The 18,416-nt window shown below is 39.1% G+C and overlaps 2 protein-coding genes across 5 annotated transcripts; one reads left to right on the forward strand and one right to left on the reverse strand.

The window, feature by feature from the left end:
- Positions 1-1,555: 1,555 nt before the first annotated feature.
- On the forward strand, positions 1,556-11,699 carry zgc:65811 (uncharacterized protein LOC393524 homolog). Of its 2 annotated transcripts, none has more exons than XM_044330226.1 (9): positions 1,556-1,679; positions 1,944-2,050; positions 2,607-2,712; positions 2,825-2,922; positions 6,822-6,896; positions 7,008-7,109; positions 7,352-7,447; positions 7,707-7,790; positions 9,176-11,699. In XM_044330226.1, the coding sequence occupies exons 2-9, from the start codon at positions 1,985-1,987 to the stop codon at positions 9,383-9,385; spliced, it is 837 nt and encodes a 278-aa protein (XP_044186161.1). In that variant the 5' UTR covers positions 1,556-1,679; positions 1,944-1,984; the 3' UTR covers positions 9,386-11,699. The 2 variants fall into 2 exon arrangements, with proteins under 2 accessions (XP_044186161.1, XP_044186162.1); XM_044330227.1 differs by having other exon boundaries at positions 10,230-11,699.
- On the reverse strand, positions 10,229-17,825 carry LOC122966203. Of its 3 annotated transcripts, none has more exons than XM_044330216.1 (8): positions 17,330-17,825; positions 16,408-16,563; positions 16,045-16,163; positions 15,634-15,805; positions 15,407-15,525; positions 12,662-14,480; positions 12,184-12,253; positions 10,229-11,793 (listed from the first exon to the last, which is right to left on the reverse strand). In XM_044330216.1, exons 1-7 carry the CDS (start codon positions 17,763-17,765, stop codon positions 12,207-12,209), a joined length of 2,868 nt encoding a protein of 955 aa, XP_044186151.1. In that variant the 5' UTR covers positions 17,766-17,825; the 3' UTR covers positions 10,229-11,793; positions 12,184-12,206. The 3 variants fall into 3 exon arrangements, with proteins under 3 accessions (XP_044186151.1, XP_044186150.1, XP_044186149.1); XM_044330215.1 differs by having other exon boundaries at positions 15,688-15,805; positions 17,255-17,825; XM_044330214.1 differs by having other exon boundaries at positions 17,255-17,824.
- Positions 17,826-18,416: the final 591 nt, after the last annotated feature.

The following is an 18,416-nucleotide window of genomic DNA, read 5'->3' on the forward strand; positions in this document are numbered from 1 at the left end:
ATTCTCGGATAGATTTTAAGTTTCACAATTACAAGAATGGAAAATTTCATGTATTCATTTGATATACACTCTAGCACCATACTCATACTGGGTAACTCAGCTCTTCGTGGCATGGATCCCACAGGATGTTGGCAACATTCCTTTAAGATTCTCCATGTTGACATGATGCATCACATAATTTCTGCAGATTTGTCGGCTGCACATTTATGCTGCAAATCTCCCGTTCTACCACATCCCACGGGTGTTCGATTGGATTCAGATGTGGTGTGGAGGCCACTGAAGTACACTGAACTCACTGTCATGTTCATGAAACCAGTTTGAGACGACTTTTGTTTTGTGACATGGTGCATTATTATGCTGGAAGTAGCCATTAGAAGTCAGCAACAATACTCAGATAGGCTGTGGCATTCAAACGATGATTGATTGGTATTAAGGGGCCTCAAATGTGCCAAGAAAACATTCCCCACACCATTACACCACTACCAGCAGCAGCTTGGACTGTTGATATAGGGCAGGTTGGGACCATGGATTCATGCTGTTGATGCCAAATTCTGACCCTACCATCTGCGTGCCTCAGCAGAAATCGAGATTAATCAGACCAGGCTATGTTTTTCCAGCTATCCAGTTTTGGTGAGCTTGTGCCCACTGCAGCCTCAGATTTCTGTTCTTGGCTGACAGGAGTGGAACACACCGTAGTCTTCTGTTGTAGTCCGTCCGCCTCAAGGTTCAAGGTCTTGTGAATTCTGAGATGCTTTTCTGCTCACCATAGTTTTAAAGAGTGATTATGTGAGTTACTGTAGCCTTTCTGTCAGCTCCTACCAGTCTGGCCATTCTCCTCCGACCTCTCTCATCAGCAAGGTGTTTCTGTCTTTCATCCAGAACTGCTGACCACTGAATGTTTTTTTTGTTTTTCGCATTATTCTGGGTAAACTCTAGAGACTTTTGAGTGTGAAAATCCCTGGAGATCAGCAGTTTAAAAAATACTCTAGCACCATAAATCATGCCATAGTCAAAGTCATAGAGATCACATGTTATCCCCATTCTGGTGTTTGACGTGAACATTAACTGAAGCGCCTGACCTGTGCTGCCACTTGATTGGCTGTTTGGATCATTGCATGAATAAGCAGGTGTGTAGGTGTTTCTAATAAAATGCTTGGTGAGTGTATATTCTGTATAATTAACATCTCTGTTTCTGCCCATGCTAATAAGTAATAGGTCGCCAATACAGAATAATGATAAACAATCACAATACAATATACTCTTTGGCCCAACTTTTGATAATGAATCCCTTTGTTTTTTTGTTTGTGCCACCTCAGATTATTAAAAAAAGACTAGTTAGTTCATCCGTTAACCGTCACTCACAACATAACCACGCCTTTGATAGTTCTTAACTTTCATTTCCTAAAGTTTCATTTCACGTATCATGTCCCTGCGGAACCTCCGCGTTAGCTCCTCTGTTGGGATGCATCGCCGCGTCCCCTCCTCTGTTCATAGGTGTTGCCTCGTGTCAGTCACACCTTTAAGCCAATTAAAATTAGTGAGCGGAGGCAAGAAGGCGGGGCATAGCGCACATAAAGTGAATATGCAGCGACACTGAGACATTAGACTCGGAAACTGTGGGTGTCCTGTTCACGCTTACTGATCAGCAGAAGGACTACGGAAGCCTTTTACAAATACAGGTATTTATTTCGTTTGCAGATAATTTCGTGTGTCGCATTACTGTAATGCTGAAGCTAATGTTCTCTTAAAAGAAATAGCAACAGTGCGACGTTTTAACAGTGCTGTTACACGTGTAAACGTTGTACCAATAGCTCAATACGACATTTACAGATGAAATATAAGAGTTTAGCATGTGTGTACATGTGTATTTTACATATACGTAAAAGTGGCCACGCAACAGGCTTGCAGAAGTGATGAGGTAATTCCTTTATTACACCTTACAGACATTAACAAGTGCTCACACCAAAACAAACCGCTGGTCATCATGGCACTGGACGGATGTGGCCTCTTCTGCAAATATATCCTCTTCATTTTCAACCTCATCTTTGCGGTAAGTCTGTCAAATTTTGATACCACGCAGTTTTGAGAAAACAAAGACAATCCCCCCCCCCCCCCCCCCCCCCCCACAAACCACCACCCTTGGGAAAATGCCTGTAAGATACATGCATGCGTGGGTTGTTTCCTAAGTCAAATTCCAAGTTGTTAGAGTGTAGTTCACTGAGGTGCCCAAGGGTGTCCCATTGTTGGATTGTGGTTTCATTTCTGTGGAACCCTCCAGCTCAGGTTACCTTTCTACTTTCATTTCTTGAAATAAACAATACCAGCCAGTGCTTAACGATGCAGTATCCAACTATATCCTACTATTACATGCTATTACTATTACACAAGATAAAAGAGAGATCACACTTGTTCATTCATACCCTATTTTAAAATGCTTCTTTCAGTTTCAGTGTATTTTTGTTGTTTGACAGGAGTTTGTCCTAAATGTCTGCCTTTGCGTCTGACTAAACCACATTAAATATGTGATGTGAAACCAACATCAAAGGTTGACATGTAGCTTGCAGATGTTGGTGGTTAACGCTCTAGTTTCATCTCCTGTGTTTCAGGTGGTAGGTATGGTCTTCTTGGGTCTTGGTTTATGGCTAAGATTCAGCGCTAACACCAGAGGCATCTTTGAAATAGATGCCCTCAACTCGAGTGCATTTGTTATGGGTGAGTGAATTTGTGTCCTTTCACCTAAAAAAAAAAATGCATGAAGACTGCTTACAATTATATATTCAGTGACTTGTTTCTCTCTCTCTCTCTCTCTCTTTTTTTTAATTAGGTGTGACGGTACTGATAGCTCTCGGTGCAGTGATGCTGATTGTGGTAGCGTTTGGAGACTATGGTGCCTGCAACGAGAAACGATGCGCTCTGCAAGTGGTGAGCCATTTTTTCTTCACACAGTAATTTCCTTGTAAACTGAGGCCACAGCTAAGTTTTTGTATCCTGTTGTGTGGTTACAATAGCCTGTCTTACACAATGGAAATACTGCGTCTACTATTGAAATCCAAAATTGACTTAGCATTTACCTGGAAGATCTTGTAGAATCCTTGAGTGGACTAAGTTGAAGGGTGATCTAAGGAAACAATTTTGTCCATTACACTGCTATGTATCTTACTCCACTCAAGAATATGTAGCAGTCGACAGATAACAGTTGTGAAACATACTGTGGAGTTGAAGGACAAAATAACAGAAACAGCAAATGTGATAAACTACCTATTATTTTAGATTTACATTATTTGGAAATACAGTGCCCTTACAGTCTCCTTTTCTTGAGCTCTTAGTTCATATGTTTCCTAGCTTTCTCTCTTAACATGTTGGTTCCACAGTCACAGAAATAATGTAAAAGCAACAAAGTCCAGGTTTTAGATGTTATTTTGTCTGCCCGCATCTTCAGTGTCGGAGCTTGCAAAGCCATACTTGCTTCAGAGTTTACACAAGTTCCTCTGGCCAAAAGCCACATAACTGATATTCCTCTTAAGAGCATCTAAAACAGGAACCACTCAGACAGTCAAAGAATTTTGTAGTAATTGCTACTTTACAGAAGTTATGAATTATGAAGTGATAGTATGGTAGTGCAAGTGATTTCTTTTAAAAAGCAAATTTAAAAGAAACTATGTTCAACAAAATCTCTAGAAAATTAAATTTATATGTGTGAAAGAAATCGATAATCAGACATGACAAAATGAGTTCAAAGTCTGCTCAGTGAGTACTAATACTACAGTCGCTTAAAGGCTAAATGGTCAAACAAACCATTAATAATTAAAGAGACTGAATTGTTTTCTTTCAGAGACAGAAGCCTATTTTTAATTCAAGGCCAAATGTTCAGTGTTATCTACAGTAGTAGATAAGAACAGCTGCAGATAGAAGTGCCACATCCTGTGCAGTGTCGTCAAATCAAGTACAAAAAGTACAATTGCTGCATCTGCCCGTAGAAGGGGCTGAGGTTTTTTTATGTTCCCCAGAACTTTCATGATGCTGCAGAGCCATGGTTAGCTGGCATAATTCACATAATTCATGTTTTGTGTTCTTTAAAGGCCTTTTTGTCTGACCAGCATAAACCAGACCACAGAGACATTACAACATGTGTGTTGCTGCAGTTTATGAAGGTTTTTTTTTTTTTTTTTTTTACCAATACCCGGATGTGTAAAGTATTTGGTGTCTTGTGAGTTAGAACATTGTGTTTTGTCATAACTCAATCTCTTCACCTTGTGCTTTAAATCACCTGCTACCTCTTGTGGTTCAGTGTCATTATTATTATTATTATTATTATTATTATTATTATTATTATTATTATTATACTTCCTGAAACCTGCAGACACATATTTTGTCCATACATACATAAAAAGTATTGAAACTGAAAGACTTAACCACATACTATTTAAACTGTCTCAGTTTCATGTTGGGAAAGTCCCACAACACACCTGTGGGGAAAATAAGAGATGTGAGGGAGGATTGAGGAATATAAGGGGAGCCTCTTAGTAACTCATAGCTCTGCCTCTGGTGAGACCTCTGAATATCTGGGATTCTTCACATTTGACCTTTGTCTTTATTTGGCACTCAGCAACCCCTTGTTTTCATTCATCACCCTTTCTTGGGGTGGCAAAATGTACGCTCTTCCAAGCACAGATTTTAGTATGGCGTGTGAGGTTTTGTCCCCAACAATGTGAGCATAATAAACTATCAAACAGTGGGGTTAAAATGTGTTGCAAATTCAAACATGCACAAATTTGTTAAAACATCTGTGGTCACCTCTTCGAATGCCTCTTTCATTCCTTTCCCCCTGATTTGCCCTGATCTTTAATGGTTTTATCTCATAGTCTCGTCTCAGTGTTCCTGTGGGAGAATCTAGAGGCATTCCTTAACTGTTACATAGCACAAAGAGCGTGTGTAGTGTAGGAAGGAACAGGCTATGACGCAGATGAAAAGTCTGATTTGCAACACATAAATGTAATGGAAAAGACTTTAGCACCGCAACAAATTGCACCAGTTTATTCCGATTCAACCTGGAGAAGACCTTGACACATCTATCACCACCATTAGTGAACCCTAATGGCAGCCATGTTGTGAATATGAGGCTGATTTGAGGCTCAAGGCAACTGACAAGGAAGTAAACTGTTATTACGACTCATATTGATATGAAAGAAAATGCCTGTCTCTACATCATGATTTATGAAGTATATCAGCCTGAACATGTAACAAAAGCTGTAAATGATAATTAGATGTTAGTCAGTCAAGAGTAGTTTTATAAGTTAAATTCCTCAGTGGCTGGCAGGGTGAATAGTTCTTTAGTAAAAATAGTAATTTTACCCCAATTTTTTTAGGAGAGCTTCTAACTATATTTTTATGAAGTTGATGTGTGTTTAACTGATTATTAACCTGTTTCATCTAGATCAATCAAAAGCATTTGATACAGTGAATAATGACATTCTATGAAGTAAACTGCAGAAACCTGGTTTTGTGGACACAGTGATATTAGGATTAAACACATATATTTGTAACAGAGGACAGTTTGTTAAGATGTTGGGTTGCCATTCCCACAAAGCAAACTTGCAGTTTGGTGTGCACCATGGGTCCATTCCTGTTATTATCCTTTATTATCCATTATTTATTCTTATCACCCCTCATTTATATAAATGATTTACCAAACATGTCCAACATAGTCTCTCTCATAATGTCTGCAGATGACACAACCTTGATTTCTGTCGCACTCAAATTTTCAGCCATTGATTAAAGATGGTAACTCTGGTTTATCTGCTTATGCAGAATGCTTTAAAGTAGACAAACTGTCTCTAAATATTACAAAATCAAATGTTACTATTTTCAGTGGGAAAAAAACATATTGTCAAAACTCATCTAAGATCTTACTTGAGGGTAATGACACACTTGAAGTAAAAACTAAAAAAAAATAAAAAACTAAATTCCTTGGAATAATCATTGACGATAACCTGAACTGGAGAGGACATGCTGATTATGTTAGTATGTTAGTAAAAGTCACCAAATCTATTGGTATAATTAGCAAATTAGGCTATTTTGTTGACAATGTCTTCATACTCTTTATTATTCTTTAATTTATCCTTACTTTTTATATTGAAATATAATCTGGGCAAGTACATTTACCACAACTCTTCACACAATCTTTCTTCAACAAAAACACTTGCTCAGGATTGAAACCTGCTCAGATCTTTGCTCCTCAACAGCTCCTCTATTTCAAACTTCTTGACTCTAAACTCAACTTCTCACAATCTATGATATTTTCCAAATATATATATATATATATATATATGTGTGTGTGTGTGTATATACAATTGAAGAAGGGAAATGTTCCAGATCATTTTAGATCTTATTTATATAACTAACTCTTAGATTCACTCTTACTCAACCAGACATCATCTAATCTTCATCTTCCCAAACATTTGGCAACCAGAGGCCAGTTTTCAATCAGATATCAGGGGTCCCAATTTATGGAACTACTATCTTCATTTAGTTCAATTTTTTTTGCCCTTGAAGTCCTTTTACAGCATTTTTTAAAAGACTTTAATTTTGGTTTTATAATCCTATTTGATGTTTTAATAGTCTGACCTTCTTTTTCTTTTATATTTATGTAAGTATATTATTTAGGTAGAGGTGATCAATAAGCCCACTGGCCTTTTTTCCTGCACATTGATTTTTTTTTCTTGTTTGTAATTTTTTGTTTGATTAGAACCTGTGCAAATAAATAAACTCAAACTCATGAATGTCTTATAGTAAGGTTTATTTACCTCTTCCTCTCTTTTCAGTTCTCTGTCCTTCTGGTCATTCTGGCTGCTGCTGAAGTTACTGTTGGAGTGCTCGCTTATTCAAGGAGTGATGAGGTGAGAGGGAAATGGGAAAAGGACGAGAGGATTACAAAACAGGGATGAAAGATACGTTTTAAAAAATCAGTTACTGTTTATGACCTTGATAGTGTTTTATTTTTCATTCAGGTTGGGGCGCAGATTGTGGAGTTCTACAGTAGCATGTATGCTCTGTATTTGAACAATGGAGACCCAGCCATTGGTATCACACTCACATTCACCCACAAGATGGTGAGTGAAAACTCTGACCGTTCCCTTACCTATCCACTCTGATCTAGCACAGTTTATCTTTGTCTCATTGTGTTTTCTACTTAATGCTTTTCTAACTTGTGTTACTTGATCCTTCCTCTGTACTTTTTTGTGCAGTTTATTAGTGATATAATGTGAAATGTCAAATATGATGGTTTTTTAAATCAAATTTTGAGGATTTATTGAGTGTCTTTAATCTGTCTCCTTCTTGCTCTACTCTATAGCTTCACTGCTGTGGAGTGACAGGAATCCCGGTGTTGGAGTTGGCTAAACAGACCTGTCCTTCACCAGATGGGATCCTTGAGCACCTAGTCATGCCTGTAAGTTGGTGCCAAGATTGGGGGTCGTTCTAATGAAGTTGGTAATAGAGTGTATTTATTATGCAACTCATAGTTTTGAGTTCATCTTTGAGTTTTATGTGTTCGCTCACAACAATGTAGGTTGACTTTAGTTTAACAAATGAATCTATTTCTGTGCTCCGAGCACTGGAAATTGAACTGCTATATTCTGCAGAATCTGGGTTAGCTACTGTCCATGTCCCAGCATGCTCACAGTTTCTCTGTCTTCATCTTCTTACAGAACTGTCCTGGGATCATCTTGGATGTATTTAACCGCAAGGCACCACTGGTGATGGGTATCTTCATTGGAACTGGAGCTCTTTTGGTAGGCAAATGTGTTGCATGCTGCCCATTTCCATACTTCCATACTATTTACCAAACAAAACAAAAAAAAAAGCATTTTCATCAGGAAAAAAATCACCGGCCTATTTTCAGAAACAAATACTCCGTGCCATTCACGTAACTACAGTTCAGTGCATCATCATGAAGTGCAAGAAAATGCAAATTAGAGCAGAGATGTACTGTAGATAATACTGAATTGTATAGAGATGCAATTACAGACAGCCAATCAGAAGCCAGATAACAATGCTTTGTTGTGTTGTGATTGGCTCACAGTCAAAGAGGGCACAGTGGCCTGCAGGGACAAAGGCAGAGGCAACGTGTTATCCACTTAAAAGGGTATCTTGAGGAGATCATACCAGACCCTACACTCAAACATTTCATACTAATGGTTCATCATTTGGGGTTTTATTTTTTTTCTAAATAAAATTATGATTGTTTGTTTTTAAGAATTACAAAACATGAAACCCAGGAAATAGGAATTAAAAAACTTGATTTATAATTTGATGATTAACAAGACAAACATCAGCATGCTAACATGCTCATGATGACAATGCTCACATCCTGATGTTTAGCTGGTATGTAATAATTTACCAGGATTATCATCCTAGCTTAGCCTGTACAGCTGAGGTTGACTGGAAGGTCATGAGTTTTGCAGGTATTTGGTTATAAATCAAAGTATTGGGAAAAAAATCTTCTACGGACCTTGAATATCTGTAGCAGAAATGTCAACCTGCTGGTAGCGCTGGAGGAAAAGTCATCAGTCACTAGGATTTATCCTCTGGGGAACATGAAAGTCTGTACAAAATTTGATAGCAATCTAGTTGTGGAGATATTTCAGTCTAGATCAAAGTGTTGGACTGAAAGACATTGCATCTATGGAGCCACATGCTGATGACAAAAAAAACATAACACACTGTAGTTTAGCTGTCACTTTTGATTTAAGGAACACTGAGGCATAACTAGCTTATCTACAGTTCCACTTTCTCACTTTTAAAAAAGTGAAAGCATATTTTCGAGTCCTCCTCGCCACAACCCCAAAATGCTTTGAAATTGTCATGTTTGAGCAGTAATTAATGGTGAACAGCATTCAAAATATGCTTAATAGCATTAAATGACAGTCAAAACACAGTACTGAAGAAAAGTGAGACTGCTGTCTTGCTGAAAATAACTGCATTCAGTTGTGTGCCTATAGACAATCTTAATTTTGTCTTTTGCTCCTGTTGTTCAAGTTTGTCATAAAGTTAATGACAGTGTTCTAACCACTGTGCACTCCTCTTTTTCTCTTTGATTTAACACCCCTTCCTCCTGCCTTGTTCTGAATTTGTTTTTCTTCACACCTCTTTTCTCCTGAATCATTTGTTCCCAAAGAGCATAGCTTTGATTTGCAGCGCCATCCTCTCCAAAAGTCTTCGTATTTCCACCTCAGCTCCTCAGTACATCATCCTAAGTCCGTCTACTGCAGCCCTGGTTAACCCTCCACCACCTCAACCTGAATTTGTCTCCACCTCTTACCCCCATCTTGACCAAGACCCAGTCGTCTTCACCCCTCTCACTGTGGCTAACATCCCTGTGGCTTAGGTTGATCGTGCTCTTGTCAGTTTTCACTCTCACTGTCATGCTGTCTTGATTTTTTATTTTTTATTTTATGCCCTGGCATAGAGAGTACAAACACATGTTTTTATCATTTCTCTTCATTGCTGAACTCTTCTAGGCATGGTCACTGCTGGGTGTCTTCAGCTCCCTTTTAAAAGGAAAAATCCACCCTAAAAGTCCTAAGACACAGTTAAAACTCCTCTATTGTGTCTCTTATACTCCCAGACAATTGACCAAATGCTAATGATCCAGAATGATCACACAACACATCTTCAAAACAGACTATAGGGGTTTTATAAAATCATGCAGGGTTGTATGTAAGATGATGCAATTTTTAGCCTTTTTAAAATCTTTTCTACCCTACTATTAACTCATTATTACTCATCGATTGTCTGAGGAGGCTACAATAATTCAAAGTAAATCAACTTCATGTGGTGAGCTGGTGAGACAGGTTCAAGCACAGAAGGCAACACCCAAAAGTTAAATATTGCCCTTCATCACCAACTAACTCCTGGCATGCTCTTCACATCACAAATCAGTTAAAGACTATTTATACAAGGTTGGATTCTTCCTTTAGGTGTCTACTTATTCCTCACTAAACATTTTGCCTTTTTTTCTGTCTCATGCAAGCTTCTCTCTTTTGTGGCTGTGTGTAGATTGATAGCAGGGGAAGGAAAGTGCAACGTCTCTCTCTCTTTCACACTAACTCATTCTGTGGCTGTGGTTTAAACATGGAGATGATAAGAGGAGGAGCAAGTTGTTCATTGCACAGCTCTTTGTACCATCCCTGCTCTTTACTTCCACTCCACCCTCTGTGTCTGCGTGACAGATTACCGCCCTGATCTGCTCCATTGTCCTCCTGCAAGCGATCAAGAAAGGCCAGCAGGCAATCACTGAGTATTATTCCAAAGTGTACTAAGAAGAGGATTCAAATTTCAACGCTGCTCGCTTCTGCCTCCTCAACAAAGACCATCGCTGGAATTCAGGATCAACAAGCAGATCGATGTTTACAGATTTTCCTCTGTATGTGAATTACTCCTGGCACTAGTTTTAGAGTTGAACAAGAATTGTGTTAAAATGCATTTTTATATCCTAAAACATTACATTATCCTAATAATTTGTTTAGAGCTGTTGACAACCATAAATATTTCATTGTGCCTTAAAAAGAATCATACATTGGCTCTTGGTGAAATGGATGTTGCTTATAATTAGCTATTATTCATCTAGCTAGAAACTGTCACAGCTGGACAGCATGTGCGCACTAGCCTGACAAGCCTCTAGATCATTGTTAGCGTACCATAAGTAATCGAGGATGAGAGCAACACATCCATTTTAATGACAAACTCAGCTGGAAGGAGAATAGGAGACTGCTTATTTCTGTCAAATTTCCACATTTCTGTTTCACATTTCAGCAGTTATCATAATATGCAGTGTGTTCTACCATTGAGATGGCAGCCAGCGTTTTGTTGCTTTTGTCTGTTGCTGCAAGTGGAAAAAGTTGAATACACTGGGTGGTGTTTTAAATGACCCCACGGCCAGTGGTGAATGTTATAGTGTTAAAACGTAATGTATATATGCAAAAGGGAGCTTTTAAAAAAAATACGGTTATATTCATTTCATAAGCTTTCCTTTGAGGTTAGGTGAAATTACAGTGCTGACACTGAAATGGGAGCCTATTACATTAAGATGTTAGCTTGAATTATCACCTACTAATAAGTGTGCCAGGGTAATAGTTGCAGTTAGCTTTGCTGTTTTGTTACTGCTAATTCATTTCTGTTCTATAGAGCTGTAGTGTTACATATGACAGTGTGTTGGTATATTTCATTTTCTTTTATTTATGATGTGTCCAAAGTGCCACACAGACTGGCCACAACATAAAGTCAAGGGCATTCTTTAGCGTGACAAAAAATGTCATCAAGTTCTGTTTGAGGCTATTAAACTAGTTATATAACACCTGAACTGAATTGCTTTAGAGCTGTGAAGCATTATGTGCTGCATTCCTATGAAAGCTGTTTTGATACTGAGGAAAAACATCTTGCCATTAACGCACATAATAGTTACACTTTTTCCATTCCCTTGGGTGTCTGTTCCCGTCAAAAGCTTCTGTGACCAAATAAAAGCACAAGAAGAGTTCAGTATAGAAAGAGAAGTGTTTAAATGCCTTATATTGCTTGTTTTCTTTCTCTGTACTGTGTAGTAGAAATAATTGCATTGCACTATATTGTTGTGGTTATGTTGTTAAAGCTCACAATTTTAGAAATAAATATTCCACTGAGGGCTTTTTTCCTCTTCACCAAGACTTGTGGACTTGTCATTTCCATAAAATTACAAAACAAAGAGTGCAGTTGTGTAAAAGTAGCTTTATTTCATTGCTCACGTGTCACTGTTGGGACCTATGAAGAAGAAAAGAAGTTAATGTGGTTTTGACCAACACCTCTGAGGAGGCTCAAGCTGATAAATCACATTTTACCCATAGATTGTCATGTTTTCACCCATTTGTAGTGATATTTGTGTTGAATTTATGGCTTATTGTGTTATAGACTGTTAGCATCACCCTCTATGTAATCATGCAACACAAAGTCCAATATAATGACTTCACCATGTAATGCATTCAGGGTATTGAAAGGAATTCATTTGTGTGGCATGCGTATAGCTAATGCAGAGTCAAGGTTGTGGCTGTTTGTAAGGTCAAGGGCCCTGCTTTCATTATGAAGACCCTTTTAAACCTCAAACTACTGAACCACTCCTCTGTTTCATGATTATATCTTATGTGTTGATCTTACTGTTGATGCAGCCTACAGTGCAGTCACTGTATGCAGCAGAGCACATTTCTGTCAGGCACAAAAAGTAGATCTGAGGGGAGAGAGGAAAACAAAAAACAAAAAAAACCCAAAACAAAACAAAAAAACAGGAACAACATTTAAATGGCTTTACCACATAGTTACAATAATCCTTTTCTACATTTAGTCACCATACAAGTGTCTGGTTACAGTCAGAAACAGATGCCAGACTTTTAGCATATCAGGACTGAATACTGTTCTGCCCCCTTGTGGTGATCTGAAGTCAAGACACCAACACTGCTACTTATTTGCATTCTCTACTTCAGCTCACTCAGAATGATATGACTATGGATACATCTGAACAAAACCCAAAGCAACATTAAAATATAATAAATATATTTTTTTAGCTCAGTGAGACACTCCTACAGGCTACTGAAACATCAAATAAATTTTTATAGCTGCTGGAATGTCTATAATTTACCTCTCCTTTCATCATCTTGCCTGTGTTCTGCTTCTTCCCCGTCAGGATGCTCATAGGGATCATTTGAATGTTGCTGAGTGATATAATGGAAATAGGGGATATGAAAGGGAATGTACAGTGGCTGAGGGATGCTGGGATATCCCATCTCAGCAGCATGAGCCTGCCAATCTATGCTGCTGTAGCCAGAGTCTGAAGGAAGCTGAGATTCTGATTTTGTGGTTTCTTTCTCAAAGTTCATGCTTTCTCCAGGATCCTGGTTGTCTACAGACACTTTAGGCTGGTAGTACAGGTGGTAATAATAGTAGTCAGGATATACAAGGCCATTTGGATCGTCATACATTGATTCTGTAGGCGGAGTAGTGGTCTGTTGTGATGGAGGATGTTTGCAATATGATGGATGCTGTGGTGGAGAGGAAGATGCTGGAAGCAGAGGGTCTAAAGCTTCTTTAGATGAGGTTGGAGACGCACGGTTGTCAGCGCTGAGTAAACTCTCAGGTCTATAATACAGCTGATAGTAGCCATGATAAGGGTGGTAGTAGTATAGGTATGGAGGAGGATTATGATTGGACGATGGAGTCGGGGGAGAGGTATGTTCATGAAGAGGAACTGCCACAGGGTCTGGCAGGGGAGGTTGAACTGCAGGAGTCACAGATACAGACTGTCTCTTTTTGTCATCCAGCTCCTCTTTTACATCATCATCATCATCATCATCATCTTCAGATAGAAGTGGATGCAACATATGTTTTTGAAGGTTAATCACTTTGTCTGAGCTTGGCTGCTGTGTGTAGGCCTTCAAGTCATATTTGTCATGGACTGGAAGTACTGATGAGTGAGGAAGTGGATAAAGAGAAGTCTTCCACTTGGTGTTATGATGATCAGACAAATTTGGTTTTGCAGCAGTGTTAGGACTGAGAGGAGACAATTTTTTGGCCTCGCCCCAAGCAATATGTGGAAAGTAATAGAGGTAGTGGTATGGATATGGCTGTGGGGGATGAGGTGCATGAGGGGCAGGGCTTGTATGATAGAATTTAGGAGTTGGAGGGATGTAAGGAGGAGAGGCAGCCTCAGGAACAGGCTGAAGGGACTGGTCTGAGTTAACTCTGCCGAGAGCCTCAGACTGCTGGACGTTGGGGGGCAACACTGGTGATTCAGGGTTATTAGAATTAGTTAAAGACAGTTCTGAAGGAACCTCGGGGCCTGGATCGGGGTCTTCAGGTGGGCCAGGAAGAGGGATTTTGGGGTGATGGTAGTAGTGGTAGTATGGATTGAAGGCATGGCTTGGGGGCTGGAGAGAAGGGGCTTCAACTTGCATCTGAAAGCCTGCATCTATGGCGCTGCGCTTCTCAGAGAGATTGTAAAGATCTGAATACGCCCTACTTGAATCATCCATTTCCTTTGTAGATAACAGAGAACTGCGGACATCAAAGTGTTTATATGACTCCATCACAGGAATCCCTCGGGAGTAGTAGTCTTGATAGTCGGGCTGGGAATCAACAGGAGGGGTAGGCTGTGGACTAAACGTTGGGTCAGGAGCTGAGGATGTGGAAGTAGGAGGGTTATTTGCATCGTGTACACCAGGACCAGGATACCTGTGATGATATGTAGGATGGGGATAGTAAGGCGGGGCCAGGTAGAAAGGTGGAGCCCACGGAAAAGGCCCCAGGGTTTCTGGCATAGGCTCCATTGGCCCACTGGTTAGTTGATGACTGCTGTCGACCAGAGGCTGATGGGTTAATGGGAGTTCTTCAGGGGGAGAGACAGGACAGGCCAGTGTGAACATCTTTTCTCCTACTTGAAGAGAAAGTGTGTGTTTTCCATCCTGAAAAGATCAAAGATTTTCTTTGAGGCTGTATAGAAAAATCACATGCTTGAAGTTCTGTTTAGGACTGGAGACAACTCTATGTGAACTTAATATTTAGACATGTTGCAAAAATACATGGATATATTAGTTGAAAATATTGCCCATATTTGGCAACTGAGGTCAGGGCTTAGAAATAGTGTGAGGGTCATTTCATACACTCTGTAAACATGGACAGTTGTTGGGGGAACCTCTGTCCACTATGGGTGGTTGGAGACGGTGTCTTTATCCTTTCTGCTTTGACATTTCAACACTGGTCACAGTTAAACTTCCTTATGAGGCCAAGTTACACCTATAATGTGTTGATGCTTTTTTTTTTTTTTTTTTTTTTTTTTTTTTTTTTTAGATGCAATTGCATGACTAAATAATTTTCACTTTTTAATTTTTTTTACAGTTGATTTAGTAGTTATATAAAAATTATAATATATCTTGTGTTTTGTAATTCAAATATTTTAAACTCACATTTGTTATTTTCAAGCATTTAGTTTTGGTGATTGATAATTTAGTTAATTTATTTTATTTTGGGCATTTCATTAATAGTTGTATTTAGTTCACAGGTGATGTTTTCTTAAAGATATTTTGACCATTTTCTATTAGAAATGTATTGTATGTATTTGACTTGGTTCATTTCTCCATCAAATAGTCTCAAATGCACATAAATAGAAACAAAGCTTGTAGACATCTGGTAAAGTCATTGCTGAGTGAGTCATTGCTATTGAGCCACAATCTTTCAACCACCTACAAATATTAGGATTAATTCACTAAAGGGGCCATAAAAACCCAATTTCTGTGCAATTTCACATATTGAAAAGGTAATTTTAATATCTTAAAGCAGGATAATCTAAATCCACCTTTGTCTCATTAATATAAACTTGTATTTAAATTACCTTTACTGTGATGCCACATGTAATGAATGGAGCAGTGATTAAAATCTCTCCATCTTGTCTATTCAAAGTGTAGCCACACTGCTGAGCCAGCATTACCAGGGGGGTCCATTCTCCTCTGACTGCAGGGGAACAGGAGAAAACGATTATTTTCAAGTGAGGAAAATTATAGAGAGGTCATAAATATTTGAAATTTGCATTTTTATTTTGTTTAAACCTTTGGCGTTTACCTTTTACCTTTAGCTCCTCTGTAGCAGACAGACCCTGCACTTTGACAGACATACCATATGGGGAGCAGCAGAGTGAGGACGGGCCCGCAGCCTGAGGCTGGATGTGAGTGACTGGGCACGACATCTTGACTGGAGTTCCCCTCCACAGCAGAGGCAACACATAGCTGTCATGCTGAGCAAACATGTTTTAAAAATAACATTTTATTATTTTACTTCTTTTGGCTAAAAATATTTTTATATCCAATACAGATGACAATGAATAAGAAGGAAGCTTTCAGCATTTAAAGGAGAAAATTAAAAACATGAGTCAACCATCCATGAAAGTCCCTAACTTCAGTTGTCTGACTCAGATCTGCAAAAAGCCCTCAGTAGGATTTGAAATCAGACACATCATGAAATCAGATCCCACACCTCTTGTGTGACATGGCAGGCATCGTATTGAGCCATCAGACTGAGGTCTCTCCATGTAGACTGGACAGAGTAGCCACACTGAGGTGGCAGCTGGGACAGGGGCACGGATGACTCATTCACTAAGACACAAATACACACCAATACAAAACCTTAATTTCACTCTTATGAGCAAAAGCGTGATAAACAAATTTACATAAAGACACTGGTTAATGTAATTCTACATAAAGACAACCATCTACGAAAGGAAACTTTAGACACCAGTTCCGACTATACCTGTCTAGTATTCCGTCAATGTCACTATCCCAGACAAAGCTGGAGTCTTTGTGAATCACAATGTAAACCTGGGAGAAGCTGTAGTCTCACCTAGGTCCAGCCGTAGCTGTACAGCTCGTCTCCTCCTGACAGTGAGGGTCATGGTGTCGTCTCCACACTCCACCACAGGCTGCAGCTTCTGCCAGCTCTCCTCTGAGCCACTAAGCCGCTGACCTCTGATCCACGCCCGGCCTTTATGAGCCTGGACTGGTAAACAAAAACAAGACTCTGTTCACAACAGAGGACACAGCCTTACGGTATCTGTATATTGTACTGCCAGGGTCTCTCAGTGGAGGAACCATTGACTGCAACTACTTTAATTTCAGATTCAGAAAAATAAATATTTTCCATCATACTGTGACTGGAATTTGTGATGTGGCTCACTAATGAATTAGTAAAAACATAACATAATACATCTCTTCCTGTCTGATAAATTTTTTTTGTAAAAAAAAGGGAATTCATCAGAAGACATTTCTGAAACACAGGATATGTGCTCAATTGTGTATCCAATTGGAGAGAATTGACATTAAAATATATGGCACTCCTTGTAGGTAACACTGTATAGACTGGTGCTTGCAGCTACACTAGGACTGTATACACTGTCAGCTTTAAAATACTTACCTCAGCACAATGCATCATTGTTTGGAGGCCCACATAATAATGTTTTAGTGCTGGAAGCCATATTTGTTAATAAGCCATTCAATTTTCTGCTTAATGACATGGCAGCCTCATGTGTCAGGGCTTAATGACACGACTCTGTTCTCTACAGCAGCACCATGTTTTCAGTTCCACACTTGGCTGTTAAATAAACATAAATATGCTAATTTACTATAACAAATATGCTACTAAACAATACAACTTCCATAGACAGACATTCAGGGGAAAGCCTCTGCCTTACCTGGAAAGGCAGAATCTGATTGGTAGCCCACATGAGGGACGTTAGTTTCAAGTTGACCACTTATGTAAAACTTGCCGTTGATTACGTGCTTAATTTTTCCTGCGCCACAGTTTTCACTTGGGGGGCTCAGTGAAGAATACATCCGCTCCACCTCGGTTTGCTTCGGTTTGTTAAGGTTTTCTAAGCTTTTGTCACTTGAAGAAGACGCCATTCTGTGTCTGAGTCTCTGGTCAGACTGTATCCTGTCCCTGTTTTTGAAGTTGTCAAACACTCGTGATGTTCTGTATTCTTCTCCCTGCCGTCCTGAGTCCAGGTGTTGCCGCTTTCTGTCCTCTCGGTTGAAGGGATGAGTCGTTAAATCGCTTTTCCTGTCATTATGAGGAGCCAGATCAGAGTTTGGTTGGGAGGAATAAGTAGTAGGCTCACACCAACCCACTGAAGGTAAAGTTATTGTTATGATGGTGTAAATGAGAAATACACCTAAGTAGTATCCTTTTTGTTTCAAATGCATCGCCAATACGAGTTTCTCTCTGTGCACCAAAACACTGGGACAGAGTGAACAGCAGCAGTACTTTTGTAGACTTCCTGGCAGCACACCTGCTCACTAATTGGTCCTAATTAGCCAGATGGCACATATAGTGTAGATAGTGGATTATTATTACAACTGTTGCAGACTTCCCAACACGTTTCATATGTATTTTTTTCTTTTTGAAACATTTTTTCCATTTTGTGCTACATAATTCTTGCCTACTACACTACATTTCGGGGGAAATACTGTACTTTTTACTCCACTGTATTTACTTGACACATAGATACTAGTTACCTTTTAGGTTAAGATTCTGCATTAAAAAGACGGTCAAGAAAGAGAAGAAATTCTGGTTTTGTATGTCTATGAGGAGTTAGAGACATTTCCCTTCCAAACTTCTCAGATGGTTTCATTTAGGTAATTGTAAACAAATAATCTAATATTTCACAAAAAAAGCAAAAAATGAATATAAATTTGTGTAGCAGAACATTTTTCTTCTTTCTTTCCATTAATCATCTCATGACCCCTCAGATTTATTTTTTGATACTTTGTAGGGGGCCAGACCCCAGGCTGTGAACCACTCCACTAAACTACAAACTACCAATTTCACATATGCTTTCATACATCAGTATTAAT

This window comes from Thunnus albacares, chromosome 17, assembly GCF_914725855.1.
Source record: "Thunnus albacares chromosome 17, fThuAlb1.1, whole genome shotgun sequence".
Lineage (NCBI taxonomy): Eukaryota > Metazoa > Chordata > Actinopteri > Scombriformes > Scombridae > Thunnus > Thunnus albacares.

Bases quoted from the DNA above. Each gene is read 5' to 3' on its own strand.
- zgc:65811 (XM_044330226.1), top strand. From the start codon at position 1,985: ATGGCACTGGACGGATGTGGCCTCTTCTGCAAATATATCCTCTTCATT. The intron at 6,897-7,007 runs GTGAGAGGGAAA...TTTTTCATTCAG, and splicing joins CTTATTCAAGGAGTGATGAG to GTTGGGGCGCAGATTGTGGA. The intron at 7,110-7,351 runs GTGAGTGAAAAC...TCTACTCTATAG, and splicing joins TCACATTCACCCACAAGATG to CTTCACTGCTGTGGAGTGAC.
- LOC122966203 (XM_044330214.1), bottom strand. From the start codon at position 17,765: ATGCATTTGAAACAAAAAGGATACTACTTAGGTGTATTTCTCATTTAC. The intron at 15,806-16,044 runs GTGTGGGATCTG...ATGTTTGCTCAG, and splicing joins CCTGCCATGTCACACAAGAG to CATGACAGCTATGTGTTGCC. The intron at 12,254-12,661 runs GTAAATTATAGA...CTCTCCCCTCAG, and splicing joins GCAAGATGATGAAAGGAGAG to ATCTACTTTTTGTGCCTGAC.